Below are 19,033 nucleotides of genomic sequence, written 5' to 3' on the forward strand. Positions count from 1 at the left end.
TTAAAAAGTTGCGACGCTATTTAATGATTGTTGTAAGAACGCATTCTTGACTTATAATAAAACATTAATATATACAGTAAATCATTTAACTATCTAGTTGTGATATAGAAGTATGTTTTATGATTACGTGGGATTAGTTTCTATTCGTGCACCCTGTCGTATCATAATATCAGTCGCAGTGAGTGAGATGCGCGTTGCCTAGTAACGCGGCGTCGGGCCGGCGAGCGTCGAGACGCTTTGCGGCGCCAGTGCCTCTCTCGGCTCCGAACGCTGCGTCTCACCATTGCTGCAACGCCCTCGCTGAAAATTCATTTTAAACTCACGTGCGATGTGGTGACCTTTTAAAAATACATGTCTTGTATTAAAAGGGCTTGTGATATAATTTTTTTATAAATAGTAGTGCTTGAGTGAGTGAGTGAAGAATTATGTGCTGTGAAATAATTAAAAATAAATTTAATAATCTAAAATAAAATTATAACGCAATTAAATAAGTAATTATAAATAAAATTATGTTTTGTTATATTTTCATTGTCTATAAGATAAATAATAACAGTAGTGCAGAGATACATGTTACATGATAAGATAAGGTGTTTTTGATTGCATTGGAAATTACCTACTGGCCTTCTATAAGCGATTTAAATTAACAATCTACATATTTCTACGTCTTTATCCAGACTCGTTTTCTTGTATCCTACAAATTGCATTTCAATTAAAGATTTATTTATAGCTGTGTTGACTTAAAAAACAAAACATTTTTATAGAGTTTCAAACGAAGAAAAACATACTTAAAACTTACCTGAGATGAAAGGAAATATTTCAGCTTTCGCTGTCCGTTTACACCATACATGTGACGATCTTTTATTTAGATGAGCCTCACCCCATAGGTTATTCACCCTCTACTATTAAACACGCGTTTGTTACGAAGGTCAGGGTTATGACGGAAATAAAACGATACGTTCCATTTCCTGAATAAAAATTGGATAATTACTCTTTAAATCAATAAATTTACGAAATGATATTAAATTCGCTCGTTATGTTTTTAATGTATAAAAATATTTTTTAGGTAAACATTTCCTAATGTTTATGTAATATAAAATTGAACATTAAAATACCTATATTAGGTATTTGGCAAGGTGCAGTTGGTGTTACATGTGGGATGCCGCAGTGCAGGAGCGCATGCCCCCAGGCGACTCCCTGTGTGAACGCTCACTGTCTGCTTCGAACGAATCATCTCGACCTTCAAAGGGAATTTCAAATTCTAACTATGATTGGTTAAATCACAATATCGTCTATATATACATATTTATAATCGAAAATAACTGAGCGAATTACAAAAAAAAAAAAAATATTAATAATAGATTAAACGTTTCCTTGATGATATTATATTACATTAATATACAATAAGCTTAGTGTTAAATAGACAATGACTATATGTATTAATAAGAATTCGGAAGCAACGTAAGTTGATTTGAAAAATGCGACCGCGTGTTCCAAACGCTCGCGAGGCAGAGGCAGCGCGTGCGCTACATCGCCTCGCGTTCGCGCTGTGGCGTGCAGCTTTTTATCTACAGCGCGGGCCCACCAGAAACCCTCGAGCTATAAACAAACAGCAGAAGAAAGCAATGGTGTGTTTCGTGAGTACGTATACGTGTTAGGAATGATTGGAAATCTAATGGCAAAGTACTTCCGCTGTTATGCCGAGCAAACGAGCAGCAGAAAGTATATATTATATAACGAAACAAAAAACCGTATTTGTATTTCGTATGTACCGACATACGTAGATCATTGGTATGTGGTATCAATAGTACATTTACTTACTGGTCGGGTTTTGTTTGCAGGACTGTTAAAGTTGTTACTAATCACTCATGACGTATTGTGCCACGAAACAGTATACTTGGTATTCTTATGTTCCGTCCTGAAACGTTAGTGAAATTACAGTAATAACAGGCATTACATCTTAGTTATTGGTGGTAGCTGTGGGACCACTTACCATCAGTTCGCACATTTATCTGTAGGCTCCTGATTCATAAAAAAAAACAAACACCATATATGATCAATTAATATCAAGATCATAAGGTTTATTACTATCAATGTTTACGTAATAAGGTATGAAACATTCGTATTGATAAAATTTGTATATATATTACGTACAATGGCATGACGAACAAAAAGGATATATGGAAATTTATCGCACTCTCGTAGAGATATGAACGTATTTTTTAATACCATGATTTTTAAATGAAAGAATTATAAGAAATGAAATACTTATATTGATTAAAGAACTTCACAAATATCGGCTGAAATCTGAGATTGTGATTGATGTGAAATTTGCAATAAAACTAAAAGTGTAAGTGGCCCGCGGTGCCGGCGCGGCGCGCTCCTCCGCGATCCACTCGCTGATTAGATAATGCCAATTCTAAAGGATTCGCTTCTTCAAGATATGCATCGGATTGTACTGATTTCTTTTTCTTTACATATATTCATTTCGTATCAACATTTTCCAAATAGTAAAATAAAAAAATATATAAATATGTCATAATGATTTTTGTATTTGAATTTCGTCCTTCATATGCCAGATAGGCAGCGTGTTTAAATAACTAATATTAACATATATATTACCTTAATATTATCTACATATTTAATAGCGAAATCATTATCCCTCTGCATTGTAAAATCATAATGCAATCATAAGAATACTTATATGAAAAATCAAATGACGTAATTTCGTGTTGAGTAACGTTAATGTAGCTAGCACCGGAACAGCATAATTAACTACGGTACCCTCCGTAAAAGCTGCAGTAATCACTTAAGCCACACCTATCTTGATGCCATCATTTATCAGCAACATTAAGGGTGATCCCCACATACGATCATATTAATAACACTACTCAGCTAAACTTTAATGTAAACAAAATTCAAAAATAAAATCATCATGACTTTAATTGTGTTTAAAATTTGAAAAACACGACTTCTTTGTTAACTTTATTACGCAAAAGGTGGGCTTGACGTTTTGTCATCTAAAATTTACTAATAGAGTGACTACTTAGTCAATGACCATTAAATAGCTAAGTCATAAGTCAAACTTCTTATGCATAGGTACTCTTAGAACAACTTAATAAATGGAAATTTCTTAATGTCATATGTGTTCCTCCCCATTATCTAACATAAACTTTGCCAATCTATGTATAAGTATGAATGTTGACTAGCAGTTTATTAGATGTACAAGGCGATAGGGATTTGTGAGTTGGTGTCTTTCTGCAAGCCCGTCTGGAACAGCACTACTTATTATCTTTGTGTTCCGCTTTGAAGGTTGAGTGAGTCTGTGTGTATGACATAACTCCGTAGTTATCAAGGTTGAGGGTGCATTCGCGATGTATTATTTCTTATAGAGTCTATGGGAGATAGAGAACGCTTGAATCAGTCAGCACATTTGTTAGTCCGACTTAGATATTCGAAAAATGAAAAAAACAATATAAAAAATAGTGATTGAATTTCGTTCCATTTAATAATCTATAATCACATACTTTGTATCAATCATACTTAAGTTTTCATCTCGCAATTACTTGTCCTGTCATAAGTTCAAATGTTTGGATTGTTTATTTGAAGAGTTTTTTTTATTGTTTCAGACACGAGCGGTCAGCGCCCCAGCGCCGTCAGCGACGTCAGTTTTTGCGAGGGAACATGTACGTATAAACTATAATAATGAGTTTAGTTGTTATTTTTTTTAAAAGAGCAATTGTTTTTTACACACTTGATAATTCTTACACCTAGATTGTTTGCTTATTTTTTAAATTTAGTATTTAAAACATGAATAAAATTCTGTCTTTAAAAATAATGAGGCAAAGTATGTGTTTACTGCACTCTTTGATAAAATGTCGTATTATTGACTAATTTTGTATTTATTTTTAAATTTGATATATAAAAATTAATATCACAAATATATGACAACAAAAGGATCAGTTGTTAATCGTTTTGACCCCTAAGTTGTGGCATTAAGCTGACCTGTTCTTTCCGTTGTCACATATGGAGCTCATGAAATTAGTTGTTATTTACTTATAATTGTACAATGTACCTAAATACTTTATCGATCGATTTTTGCGTCTATAATTGAACGGAGTAAAAATACCTTAGTAGGCATCATCCAAATAATTTCAATTGACGTAAAAACATCACATAATTTATTGCAAGCTAAAAACTCAATTTTTGATTCAGTGGTGGAGTAGTATATCTTTACTCTGCCATTGTTGACACAAAGGATATAATCGAATATACTATATATTTGATTATGTCTTGGGAGAGCGTTGCGACTAGATGACAAAATCTTTTTGAGACATGGTATCCTTTTGAATCTTGTCGGTACGAGAATCCATCAACACTAAAAGTAAGTTAAACATTGGCAGAAAAAAGAAATTTATTCTTAAACCTAAGTTAAGACTATCAAGTCTTTTCAGCCCTAATAAAATAAAATAAAATAAAAGTAATTCGTAACATAACTATTTCCATAGTTGTTTCAAATCCGCTCAACTTGTAGTCGTAAAATAATTCATTCTCTGAGCAAAATAATCGGATTAACTGCATTACGGATAATTGTATAACGCAATGCATTTGCTCTGCGCCCACGCACACTTTGTGTCACTTTCACAAAATTATGTCGCGCCTACAACTTGCGTGTTTGATCTCACATAAACATACTTGGGTTAATCATGGCGTTTCACTGTTAGCCCGTATATTATATTCTTACTATAATGCTAGCTTTTTGAACGTAACCTACTTTTTTGTCCTTACTTTAAATAATTATAGTAATTGTTTTACAAAGATTGGTACTTATTCCCTTTTATCTTTACAACATCACTAGCCGTTAGTACCTCTCTCAATCGGATTGGTAGGTCTTGGTACTTGCGCGTTCAAACAAACTCATCGGCTTTATCATATTACCCGTAGATTATTGTTAATTAGTTCCATATTAATTGGAAGTTAATCAGTAACTTAGATTTATACGCACAATTTTTAAGTTTATGTCTTGTTCTTTTCAGGGTACTCGCTCAGTGAGTTACCCGGGTCCGGGCGGTGCAGGCTCCCGTCTGGATTTGTGTTACGTGGCGGAACGTATGCTCGCACTGCACCTGCCAGATAGAGATGCCCAAGCAGAAGCCCAAGCTGCTCATATGTTGAACAATAAACATGGTGAACACTACATGGTTAGTATACAGGACAGATTATTTAATTTTGGCCTCAATGATTTCTTAACTTGAATCCATTTTCTTCTGTTGAATATGTAATCAGAAATTCCATTCTATTCTGTATAGATGATAATCATCGTAAGGAAACTGAAATGTGTTGATCAAATTTATTATAACTTTTTTTTAAGCTAAAATAATTTTAATTTTAAGCAAATCTACTAGGTCCTTGTACTATATCAAGAAATAATATTTGATAACATTATATAACTTCTAAAATTTATTTAACTTCAGGTGTTTGAAGTTAGTGGCAACGACAGTAGTGCTGACAGTCGCACGGCACGTAGCGTGTTTGGTCGTGCGCGGTCGCTTGGCTGGGCAGGAGACCTGGCGCCGCCACTTGAGCGTCTTTGCGCCGCGTGTAAGCACATCGAAAGCTGGCTGGCAGCACATCCAAAGAACGTTGCGATACTCTTAGCTTGGTTAGTAACAACATCTTAAAAAGATAAAATATTCCAGTTTTACATATACTTTAAGCTATCTGTTATAGTGCAATAATCAAACTATAAATGAAATATAATTTAAATAATTTAGGGGTAACCGGGAGCGCCTGGGAGTACTGGTGGCAGCTTACATGCACTACTCGGCGATTTGCGGCGCTCCGGAACACGCACTCGACCGCTATGCGATGCGGCGCTATCTCGACGACAGGGTCCCTGTTTTCCACCTGCCTTCCAATAAACGGTAATTATATATAAGCATACTAAGATAACAATACTCACAGATTTCCACTTCACGGTAATTCTTACAATTACGCGAAAAGGTTTTTTTTTTTTAAAATAACTCATTTCAAGTTTATTTTATATGGCCACCTCTAATGAATTATATCTACAATCACGGAAAGACGCACTCGGTACTTACAGCTTTATAAACCTATAAAAAGAGTTAAGCTAGCTCAAACTCATCAGTATTCCGCTCTGCTTCTCTCGCCGTTCACCTAATGAGGCTGCGGCGCGAGCGTTACTTATAACTTATAATGTGGATTATGCGCAGCCTTAGTCGCAAATATTCCTAACTGACTTGTCCTGTATTGTATGAAAGTTAAATCTATTGAAATAGGCTACGTTTGTAGTCTTTTATACTGTTACATACCAAATATGTAAACAGTTCTTACTAAACTATCCATGGCCCACTTAGTTTCAAGTATAAATAGGTGATATATTATCTCTCTACAACTACAGCACATATTGCCTGTAATTTTCTTAATAGAATTAATTTTATAGGATCCAAAACATCCGGTATTGTTATGCCGATCCGTTGAATGATGCATAGGTTGATGCGCTACTGCGCTATATAGTGGCAGCATCTAATTATTTTCTATAAAAATACATATATACTCTAACTATTATGATAATATTAATCCTGAAGACACATCTATACTTACCATCATCTATCTTTATACACCCATCTTTTATTAGAAGTTACAGCTAATATCAGGACAGTTATTATTTCCACTAATATTTTAGTCGATGGTTTTTTTTTATAAAAACTTTTAATGATAATCATGCATCAGTTTTAAGTAAGTAACGGTTATCACCACGAGTATTTACATTTTCAACCAATCGCAATTTTCGATTTTCGTCTGTCGAAAACAATTTTGGTTAATTGTACGAGATGCAGGCATCGTAATTATAAGTTCCATTAAGTATTATTAGAGAGAACGAGAAGGAATTAATTTCTCGTCTCTTTATGTAGATTCGATAATTTACTACATAAGGAATTGCAATGCCTTATATAGAAAAAATGAAACATTAAGCGTTATTTTGTTTTAAATATTCTTTAGGCCGTAAACTATTTCAAAGTACCTTGATGACAACTTCGTATAATTTATTTATTTGATTAACATTATTTTAAAACGTGAATACACACTTGACACATATATATACTACACATAATTTTTATTAACAATACATTTATCTACTTATCCTTATAGTTAGTCGAAATATATTTAAGGTTAAACGTTTTGCCTTAAGAGTTATAATGTAACAACTTATTTGGTTCTAGGTACATAGACACGTTTGCGGGCTTGCTGGCTGGTCAGATCCGAGTGAACGCGGCGCCATTGCATCTGACGCACGTGAGCGTGGCCGGCTCACTGGCGGCGCCGACCACTCCAACAATCGCCTTCCTGAAGATATACGAAAACTACACCTGCGTCTACACGTCAGGTATGCTCCTTACTTTAAAAATAGATAGATATTTTATGTACTTAAACGATATTATACAACGTTTATTATTCCAGGATTATACATGGTCAACGGCGGTGGATGGACTGTGGGTGTGGGTCGCCTTGCGCTACGAGGTGACGTTCTAGTGCGCGCGTATCGGAGACCTGCGCATGCGCATACCCACGCGCACAATCCTCAACGACACCTGGTCTTCGCCTGTCAGTTCCACACCTGCGCCGTTGCGGACCACACCCTCTCTTTTACTAAGCAACAACTTGACCACGCTGTGCACGGTAAATCTTTGGCACATGCCCCCCCTGCTTACTTAGTGACTGTAATTACTATCGACTAAATACACTAATTATACGCACTCTTTGATTTCTCACATATAATATTCCTCTAGTTTTGAAAGGGTGAGGAAATGCTGAATTATTATTGGTGCTATTATTATAAAACATAATTATTTAAATAAAATGTTAATTTCAGCAGTTCAACACTTACTCCTTGTAAATATATAACCCATATTATTTAACGGTAGAGAATTGTATGGATAGAGACTCAAATATGATTGTATTACGGTATTAGACAGTAAAATAATTACACCAGTTATACCTACGTGCTAAATAGCTATTGATATTCCTGTCTTCGAACAGACCCGTCGTTCCCGAGCGACGGTGCGGTGGAGCTGGTGTTCGCGCGCGGCGGGTCGGGCGGCGCGACTCCCGCCCCCACGCCCGCGGCCCCGCTGCGCGCCGCGCCCGACGCGCTCGCCCGCGCCGACTCGCTCGAACATCTGCGACCGCTCTCCACCATCACCGATGATGACCCAGGTAAAGTCCTTTTATTAAATAAACAATTTTAACTCGAAAATATTTACAATTCGATGTATATGAGAGTCTTTATCGATCACTTTACTTAAAAAACTTCGACTTTAAGTTGGTTTCATATGTTTAAAATGGATGTTTATTTTATTTATAATAAATAATGTAAGTATGCACATAAAAAAATTAAAACTTTCTCAATAATATCATCTAAATACTCTTTTATAAACGATTTGGGTGATTTAAATATCCGTGTGTTATCTACATTATCGTTAATATGATAGAATTACTAATATTTTATATAATATCTAATTACTATCGTTATCTACACTAAAATTTCTGTTTTTTTTTCAAATTTAAATGAAAATATTCTAATTTTTTATCATAAATTAATTGATAAATATGGGCAAAAATGTTTATAGTGTGATTAAATCATCGTTTAATAAAAATATCGTTCGAATGTCATGTCGCTGTGTGCGTTGAACTTGAACATTAGAGTAAAACTTTTTACAACGAGAACTCTGGTCCGCGGTAGTTAACTTAAGTTTTATTAGCTTCACATCCGTTGTTTGCTGTTTATTTTGGTTGAGCTGCGTCGTTGAACGCTCAGCATCCCAAAAGACACATGTACCGCGGTGATATTACGCCTGACATTACATATATTTTTAACACAACATAATAATTTGTCAAGGAATTGCCTAGTTACTTTTCTAGTTATAAGTTTATACATATACACTTACAATCTTGTTCTCAAAGGTTAGGATTTTTTTTCATTTCTTGAATTTATATCTTAATTAATTTATTCGGATTAACATAATATTAACAATGACTAACATTCATAAAGAGCTAAAACAGTTAATTAAAATAGCTAAATGTAGTGATAAATAATTAATTGTAACTGTAACATATCATTGATATCATAATAAAACTTTTAATAAAAAGAAATAAAATAAAACGTTATATTACTATTATTGTAAATATGACAATATTATTAATATAAAACAATGTTATACAGATAATATTAATTGATAATTAGCCTGTATAAAAGAAGAATGTTTTCTTAATAACTACCAACCTTATTTCTATAAGCTCCAATAGGAACTTATAGTTAAATATAATATTGCATAATAATATTAACTATCGTGCCATAATTATTGAAAGTTTACATAGTTAACTTTTTCTATCAATATAATATGTACTCATACTTTTCGTATTGTTTAACAATTATTAGCAATGCAATTAACATTATTCAAAGAAATACTTAAACTCCCACTTTCCCTTTAGCATAATGCTGGTCTTAGAAGTATGTACCATAATAGCCCAAAGGGTCAGGATCCTTTCCTAACTTTCACATCGCAAGCGACTGTATCGAAAAGCTATTGTACCTTTTTAGATTAGAAAACTATATGGATGCAGTTTAAAAAATATTTTTTCTATTTTATTTACTTCAACCGTGGAGTATTATAGAATGCGTTTATAAATTTAAGAATGATTTGACGAAAAAATATAAAAACTTTTTTTTTTAAATCGTTAACTTTTATGATAAAATTGTACCATCATATCCATCAAACATTTCTTAATTAAGCAAAACCGGACACCGCAATGGCCCACATTTGTATGAGTGGAAATGTATAGTGTCGACATGTCATTATAATAGTTGACAAAGCTGTTAGCGGTAGTGTAGTGCCGTTGCAGGTGCGAAGCTATTTTAGTGATGTTCGCCGCCGCGCCTCGCCGCCCGCCCAGTCTCACGCTGACTCTAACCAGTGCGCCACGAATATTATCAGTTTAGTAAATCCTCTTTTATCAGTGATAATATATTATCAACACAATGACACACATTTATACGAAAATATAACATAATAACAGAAACAGTTGAATTACGATAACACAACGAAGTGAACATCGTTGGATCAGCTGATTTATTAGTTTTGTTGTTTTTTTTTTCTTATTCAACCGGTAAGTAAAGCTTATTATTACGAATATATATTAAATATGAAATTTCAATTTTATTATATTATCAAATTGCCTGTAGTGGATCTCAGAAATATCGATGAAAATAGCGACTTCAATTTGAATTCTCAAACAATTGTTAGTAGCACATTATGTCAAAAATAAATGAGCACAACTCGCGTAAGAGTTGAAAGACGTAACGAAATTAGTTACATTATACAATGGTTACTGTCAGTGGTCCCGGCTATGGTGGACGGATTTTATTATGCGAGTGTTCAATCTGATGGCGTTCCGCTGTCACGACGCGGGCCCCTAATTGACCACCGTGGCGGATAGCTGATGGATGTCCATTCACCCATCTCAGATGAGCCCTTAATTGTTCCATTTTACCATAACCAAACTTAACCCGAGTCAAACGAAGGTCACTTATTAGCGATCACAATCTTACCAATAGTATAATAATTACGTTATTTTATTTTAATACTGCATAGGCAAAATAGGTTCGGTTAATTTGTAGTTAATTTTATTTCATACAGTATAACTAGTAGGGATTTATAAATAACTTCAAAATACTTGGATATATATAGGTATTATGCTATTGTACATAATATAAGTGTATATATTTAATTATAAAAAGAAACCTGTATGGGATTAATCCAATCGAATGAGTATTTAGTATCGGACACGCAAACCTGCTATGCATTATAATTTGTTTTCTTTTTTTAGTATATTACTGAGTAATGATATCAAAACGGCAAATATGTATAGATATGTAGCTTATCGTATAACAACACACTTTAAGGATGTAAATAATGTGTTTTCTATTATTCCTGTTAGTTTTTCTAAATATATTCTTTAACCATTATCTGCTTAGCATATAGGTTAATTGTTTATTGGTAGAAAATAAAGTCAATAGAAATAAATTGAGAAACCAAAATCTAAATTTTATGGATAGGGTGTATGTTGCTTCGACTAAGCATCAAGGTTATAAGTGTGCCAGAATTTCAACCGTCACATACAGTTTTACTGCCAACCACGAATATAAACATATAAAACTCATTGATGTTTGCGCGGAGTTTAACTCGTGATCTTAATTTAAAATTCACGCATTAAATCTTATTGTATATAGTTTAAGTGGCACAAATTTTAGGTTCCAATTTTAAATGTGAATGGGAAAATATGGAAACTAATAATGAATTTATATTCAAATTTTGATTTCTAAAACATAGAACGATAATTATCTAAACCAATTTAGAGTAAAAGTTCATATAGTACGGTGTTTTGATACAATGATGAACATTACATAATCAATACTTACAAGTAAAGTATTCAATGGATAGTAAAAGCGAGCGAAACACGATGGATATGACGACAACTGCATTTTTCATTGAAGCTCATAGCCTCGCACTAGCCTAGCAGTCATTAATTCCAGTGCATTACTTGTACACGTCTCGTGAGAGCCGATTATAACATGTGTGTCACGACGCTGCTTTCGTTTTCAATTAATTATAGTTTATTAAATGGGAATTAATCTTTATCTCGAATAGGAGGTGCTTTCATTCATTTATACTATATTTGTATGCAGTTTGTCGAACCGGTTCAATGATTGATATAAGCAATGACTGCCCTAGAAACAGGTGAGCGAAACACTGATAATAAGGATTGTTAACTGTATTTACCAATTTAGGTATTTTGTTTGTAATAATCGTAACGTTTTGAGAAGCTTAAAATATAACTTAAATACATATATAGAATGCTATCAGATATGCTACAAATGTTACAGTTTTAATGAAATGTTGCTAAAATTACGATGAACTCAGTTAATCGAACCAGTTGTCAATTTAACAAAATATTTACTTTAAATGTTAATTTAAATACGATATAAGAAAATTAAATGCAATAATTTATTACCGCAGATATTTATTAAAATTTAAAATTTTAATTTTAAAAAGCGTATGTTTTTTTAATTACTATTTGTAATCTCATTATAATCGTTGTCCACTAAAAGTTATGTTATTACCTTATTAACGTCGTAACTTTGTAGTAAATTAACATAAACTTGAATATTACCTTATCCATTACGAAAATCTTGAAGCGGAGGATCATATATTTTGAAGATGTGATAAAAATGAATATTTCGCAAAAGGAAGACACGTGAACCGGTTTCGTACTCGAAGTCCGACCGACGGACGTAAAGAGTGGTTTTGGGATAAGGTTGAGTAATAATGCAGAGCTTAGAGTTTCGTAGAAACACAAGGTGGAGCGGCGCGATGACATCATTGGAAGCCGTCACGAACGCACGCTCACCTTCGCGCAGATTACGGTCTAACCACGGAATTTTGTTCAAATCATTAATGTCCATTACAATGTAGAGTCCGACGCCACATAACACTTTGCCGAAATACCTTTGATACATTTACAATTTGTACAGATGAGCCACACGGCTTTATTTCTTGGTACAGGCTTTACGTTAGTTTATTTTCATCTATGTTCCCAAACGTTTGGACTATATGGTACACACTAATCTCAGGAACGACCAAACGTCATTAAATATTTTTGAAGTAGATAGTCCGCTTATTGAGGGAAGCTATATGGGTATAACTCAACTGACCCCAAGGAGAAAAGTAATAACCATAAACGGCCAATTTGGCTCACTGTATACAAATGATCATCAACTATCAGCTCAGTGTATTTGAAAGCCCATGGCACAGCTAAGATGTAATATTAAAAAAGAACATGTACTTGTTCCACATGACACAGACAATCATTTCATTATATTCAACCGACTTCAAAAAGGAGGAGGTTGTCAATTCGTCTGTATTTTTTTTAAACGCCCTTACTCTAGTATACAATAATAAAGTCACACAAGTTGATCTCTTAAAAGTAATCATGCAGTCAAATTCAACCTTGTTACGCATTTCCATTACATATAGATAACTAGCTGAACCCGCGTTGAATCTATGATAATCTACTATCCATGTGCTAAATTTCATTCGTTTTCGATCAGCCTTAACTAATTATACACTAACAACTACTAACTAGCGAATACTTTGGATCTAATTTGATGTTACGGCTAAGTAGAGCAATGTCCCTTTCAATACCCGTGTAATCAATAATCTCCAACATGAGACATCCGAATATCATGGTCACCCTAATTTTCATTAGTTAACGAACAACGGTCCTCATAAATTAATCATAGTGACCTTTGTCGGGTTCATCATTAATAACCGTAGACATGTTTTCGAGTGCTCAGCGGGAGATTTAAGAAGATATTTTATTAATTTGCAATGACATTATTTTTAATACACTCTGTATATAAGCGTCTCGTTTAGACAGTGAGTTGCTTAGGAACCTGTTTCTCAAAACTTTAAGATCTCGAAACAGCTGTGTGAAATAATTTATTCCTTATATATAGCTACATAAATATTATAGCTTATATATATTTCCAAATAAAAATATTTCTTTTGATATTTTGCATAATAGTATAGTTGTTATGTATTTTTAGTACATATTAAAAAATAGCAAATGGTGCATAAGAATTGGCAGGTCAAGCGTCGCACATCCTCTTCCTGTGTCGGCGCAGCGCTGGCGTTCATTTCGTAAGAGTAGCCCTCGCCTGACGGTTACCGTGTTATTTTTGTGAGGATCACAGAAATAACTATATCTTCCCTATAACATCTCGACGGTGACGGTCACACCGACGTTGATAACTTTATGCTGATCGCGTTATTGACAACTTTATATTTAGATTCGTTTCGAAATTTGATTAAATTCCAGATTCTTATTAGAATATTTTCACGAATTCCGAGAAATAGAAAATGTTGTTTGATACTTATCAGCGGTGAAGGCACACATACATTAAGTCATTCATTAACCATTCCAATTGATCTCTTTTATCTATTTCTTTTGAATTATCGTTTAGTATACATTTTTTATGTATTTTAAGCATAAATTTACAATAAAAAACGAATAAAATAAAACGTTTAGGTAATAAACATTTAATTTTATAAGTTGCAAATATGTGCGACATGTTTGTCACGATATCCGAAAAATTTCGTTCCAATTTTTAATTTACGTTATTTCAAAAAGTTTGATAATGTATACGATTTTATTAGTGGTAATTAAAAAAATCTCGTTCGTAAGCTGTAATTTATTTAACCCTTGCGTATAAAAACACAAAACAAAAAATAACTAATCACTACAACAGATCATAATTCTATAACCTTAATCATATATTTAAATATATGAAAAACTATTAGTAGCCCGCAACTAAGCTCGCGTTTTTGGGTGTTAGTTGTGTGTGCCAGGCAAAAAAAGTAGCCTATGTCCTTGGAGTTCAAGTTTATTTCATACCAAATTTCATTAAATTCAGTTCATCGGTTTGACCGTGAAAGAACGATACGACTGACAGACAGAAATCGTTACTTTCTACATTTATAATATATATAGATTAAAGTTGAAGTTCTGGGCGCATTTATGGAACTTACGTTTTATAATCGCTTATGAGTATTATAACAAAGCATTTAGCAAAGTACTTTACAGTGTACACATTCATATCCAATGATCTGATCTTGAATAGATTATAATAACAAAAAGGTACGTCTTACAAAGGACATTTCCTTGTTAGGCGTAGTTGCCTTGAACCACAAACCTGTATGGAGTCTCCGATATAATTGTTTGTTATCAAGACTCGACTTACGATTCACGCATAGATAAAATATACTATAATAATAAAGGATGTTTTATTATGTTACGGAATTATAGCTACATCTTGGGTTTTTTGACATCATGAATATTTATGAATACTATTTAATAAAAAGGCGACTAGTAAGTCTAAAAATAAATAATATAAAATGTCTGAAATTGGCGCCAAACCGACATGGTGCCATGCGACGTCCATAGAACTTCTTAAACTCTTCCTGTACAAAGTCGGCTAGTTGTAAAGTACCATTTAATAGGTCATTTAGCGATTAAACGAAATTTTAAAGCATTATTTATTTTACTTTTAAGCATAACTAGTATTATTTTTAAAGTAGCATTAAAGTAGTAAGACATGTGAATAATAAAATTAATCACGAAGTAATCATTACAATCTATTGAATGAATAAGAAAGAGTCTTTGTGACATTCTGTGAGACAACGGTGACGGCCGGGATATGGGTAACGGGAATCAAACACAGTCCTTTTAGGGATGTTGTCTGGCTAGCCGAGTACTTTTAACTACTGCTACTCAATGCTAGCAATAAACAGTTAATAAACAGCGAGTGCCCTTACTACAAGTTGTAACTTCCATTAAAATAAAACTGTTTACATTGTAATGTATTTATGACATTTTGTCCTGTAAAAATTCATCTTTTTAATTTTAAACTGAAACCCGAGTCAAACAGACCTAGCAATTTTCCCTTTCGTAATATTAGAAACTTTGATAACAGGTGACAATAACGGCAGTGCAGAGGGTTCGGGCTCCGGTGGGGAAACGGGCGAGGGGGCGGAGGCTGCTCATACGTTCGGTCCTTTGGACGGGTCCATCTACGCCACAGTAGTACGCGCGGGCGGCGGGCCGTCCTCTCCGCTCAGCGCATCAATGGATTCGGGCATATCGTCGGCGGGCCGGCGCGCCGCCCCCAGCCCGCCCGACGAGCTGGACGCTCTGCTGGGCGACATGCTCAGAACAGTGAGAACTCTACCCGATCCGCCGCCAACGCCGGCTCCGCAGTCGCACGCCGACCGCGCTCCTGATATACCGTACCACGCGCGCGCTGACTCCGCGCCATTTACTTACGGAGCACCCGGTTTGCGGCCTGGCATGCTTCGCGCTTCGAATCGCCTCGCCAGCCCCGAGCTGGTACGTCGAGCTCTCGGCAGTGACCGAGGATATCGGGCAATCGAAGACGACGATGACGAGCGCACCGTCACTCCGGATCCTCAACGAACACCATTATCACCGCGCACCCTCCGAAAATTTACTCACGATGACATCACAACTACAACGACTACTACCATCCCACCTCCGGCTTCACCCGTACGCAACGGAAAGTGAGTACATCTGTCGTATTTTTTAAAACTATACATTAAATAGAAGTTTTATACACTTTACATAAATCATAACTGTAATTAAATGTATTTTCAATGTTCTACTTTAATATGAATCCCGGATATTAAATTATTGCAAACGGATTATTTCTTAGTTACCCATTTAGCTAGGGATTACACTATTAATTTAAAGCTCCAATAAGTGTTTATAAATGATTAATAATGTTTCTATTATAATTATCGATCGATCTTTGTTAATAGGTAATTCAAATTCACCAATTGTATTAGAGAATGACGGAAATTAATTTCAAATAGCAAGCATATGTTTATAAAGTCTTCGTTATAAATGAATATTAAGATAATGAGAATGGTTTAAATCTAACCCAGATACTAAATGAATAGAGTATAATTAAAAGAAGGGGATTTGGTGGGAGATATAAACATGTGTTCCTGTGTTGTGGGCGTGGAGGCCACGCGCCCGCCGCCTACAACTGTTAACTCTGTTTACATTTAAAACCTTACATCAATATTGTATTTTTAGCGAAATCAATAACGCTATTTAACTAAATGTTTTCCCAAGGTCTACTTAATGGAAGGCATATATTAGATACATATAATATGTCACTAAACATGCGATACAAATTCACCAATATTGTTACCATTAAAATCGTGTGTTCAGATCTGAGATATTGAGTACTACAGATAATATTTGCGTCTTGACCAAATTAGGCGTTAGACTCGTGAGAACAAACAAAGGCAGATAATGTTTCGTCCAGCTAAATTTCGACATACATGGTATTGAGTCTGACTGAGCAGTAACATTGTGGACGCTCGGTTAATTTATTTAGTCGCGTTCCGCTCGACCCACTTCGCTGTCAATGAAGAAGTGTAATGAAATATATCCCATAACCAATCTCGGCTATTACGTCGCGGGACACTTGATCAATTGATCATTCTTATGTTCCTGTAATTGTGTTACAGAACATCTTGTTAGATTATATTTACATATAACACGATGTGAAGTACATATGATATCTATTTCAAAAATATTAAAAAATCACAAAAGATCGTAAATTAAAACATTGATTTAAATGACGACCAAAATTTTGTTCTTTTTGCGAATCATGTTATTATATCATAATATAATTATATATACATATATTCACCCACCTTACTATGCACGTATTGTACGCACCAATTTATTACAAATGTTTTTTTTATTCGTTTTAGTATATATCCTTATCTACTATTTAAACTGGATCGAGTTGTTTATTATCAAACGCAGATTGAATACTAAGTATGTAATAGGTTGGTATATAAATATTATAAAACAAAGACCCCACCCGCTTCTGTCTATATGTTTTCGATAACCGCTAAAACTACTGAACGGATTTTCATGTGGTTTTCACTAATAGACTGATAAGGAATAGGATTAATAAGGAAGCTTTGGGTACATTATTTAAAAGGTTTTTGTGTAAATAAAATGAACGATAATTGTTGAACAAGCAGGAAAAAATCAACCTGCTCAGGAGTTTTCATTTCAATAATAAAGATATTTTAATATATTTAATAAAAATCAAAAACATATGTATATAAGTTAAATATATAAAAAAAATCTTATGTCTACTCTAGCGAAGCCGGGACAGGCCGCTATTAGATTAATATAATATGGTATTTTTATTACAAAAGCAACAAAAACTACACTACTTTACATTTTGTAAAAACCTGTTTAGCGTTTGCCGAAATTTATCGCTATCTTCGTAAAGGTTGTTATCTATTGATTAATTTTGATACAGACCTATATAAATCAGACCCGAAACACTTTTTTATACCAGGCTCACCGGATTCTAACACAATATTTGAATACTTATTCGTATCATTTAAGAAGTTAATAAAAAAAAATAAAGTTATAGTCTGGTATGGTTTATGGATATACAATATACATACGTGTTTCTGAATTTTATTTAACATATTCTCTAAATATTCCACCAACCCGCATTGGAACAGCGTGGTGGAATATGTTCCTAACTCTCTCCTTAATGGAAGAGGAGGCCTTAGCCCAGCAGTGGGTAATTTACAGGCTGTTACTTTACTTTACTATTATACCCAGGGTGTTTTATTTGCCGTCAAGTATGTGAAAAAAATTAAAACAATAATAAGTTATATTAAATAGGAGACGTGCTTATCGTACTTTGAATGCGGGTTCAAAATCTTAGTTTAAGAATTAAGAAGCTGCAAGTCCATTGAATATTTTTTCTTAGTAAAATCGATATAATAATGTGAAATGGTCGTTGTTATCTCGTCGTTAACGTGTAAGACTGGAAAACAAAGCCGCGTGTTTCGACCCCATTGCGGTAACAAGTAATAACAGTAATTTACTCCTCGTTCTTGTTGACATGCATGATTATAAACATTATATGCGATACATCTCAGCACTCCGCGGGCGGTCCTTTGTTTTCTTAGTAAGATCATCGAAAATACCTTTCATAGTATCAGCGATCTTATGCTCTATAGACTATAAATCAAAAACGTTAAAGAAAATCTTATGTTAAAATATTATGAGTTTTAATAAAATCGAGATAACAGCTTTAACGTATGATGATTTTATTCATGCTTATTTCGGTTTAAAAATATTTATGATGTATTAACCTTAACTTTTTTTTTTACTAGGTCAGTTAGGCAAATGGTCTACCTGATGGTAAATGATCACTGTCGCCCATAGACAATAACCATTCCTTACATCAATGCGCTACCAACCTTGGGAACTAAGATGTTATATCCCTTGTGCCTGTACTGACTCACTTATCCTTCGAACCGGAACA

The 19,033-nt window shown here is 34.1% G+C and overlaps 1 protein-coding gene across 8 annotated transcripts in view; it reads left to right on the plus strand.

Annotated features, from left to right (window-relative positions):
• The window catches only part of LOC124531375 (tensin-1), a 96,558-nt gene that overhangs the window by 71,158 nt on the left and 6,367 nt on the right, over positions 1-19,033 (plus strand). For 7 of the 8 annotated variants that reach the window (XM_047105929.1, XM_047105931.1, XM_047105930.1 and 4 more), the window contains 8 exons: positions 3,627-3,683; positions 5,034-5,198; positions 5,472-5,659; positions 5,772-5,921; positions 7,242-7,405; positions 7,480-7,698; positions 8,059-8,235; positions 15,611-16,214. In XM_047105929.1, coding sequence (XP_046961885.1) covers positions 3,627-3,683; positions 5,034-5,198; positions 5,472-5,659; positions 5,772-5,921; positions 7,242-7,405; positions 7,480-7,698; positions 8,059-8,235; positions 15,611-16,214 — 1,724 coding nt within the window. Of the gene's footprint in view, positions 1-1,448; positions 1,626-3,626; positions 3,684-5,033; positions 5,199-5,471; positions 5,660-5,771; positions 5,922-7,241; positions 7,406-7,479; positions 7,699-8,058; positions 8,236-15,610; positions 16,215-19,033 lie in introns of those variants that run through there. The other variant, XM_047105937.1, reaches the window with a different exon arrangement.

The sequence above is a fragment of the Vanessa cardui genome, chromosome 7, assembly GCF_905220365.1.
Source record: "Vanessa cardui chromosome 7, ilVanCard2.1, whole genome shotgun sequence".
Lineage (NCBI taxonomy): Eukaryota > Metazoa > Arthropoda > Insecta > Lepidoptera > Nymphalidae > Vanessa > Vanessa cardui.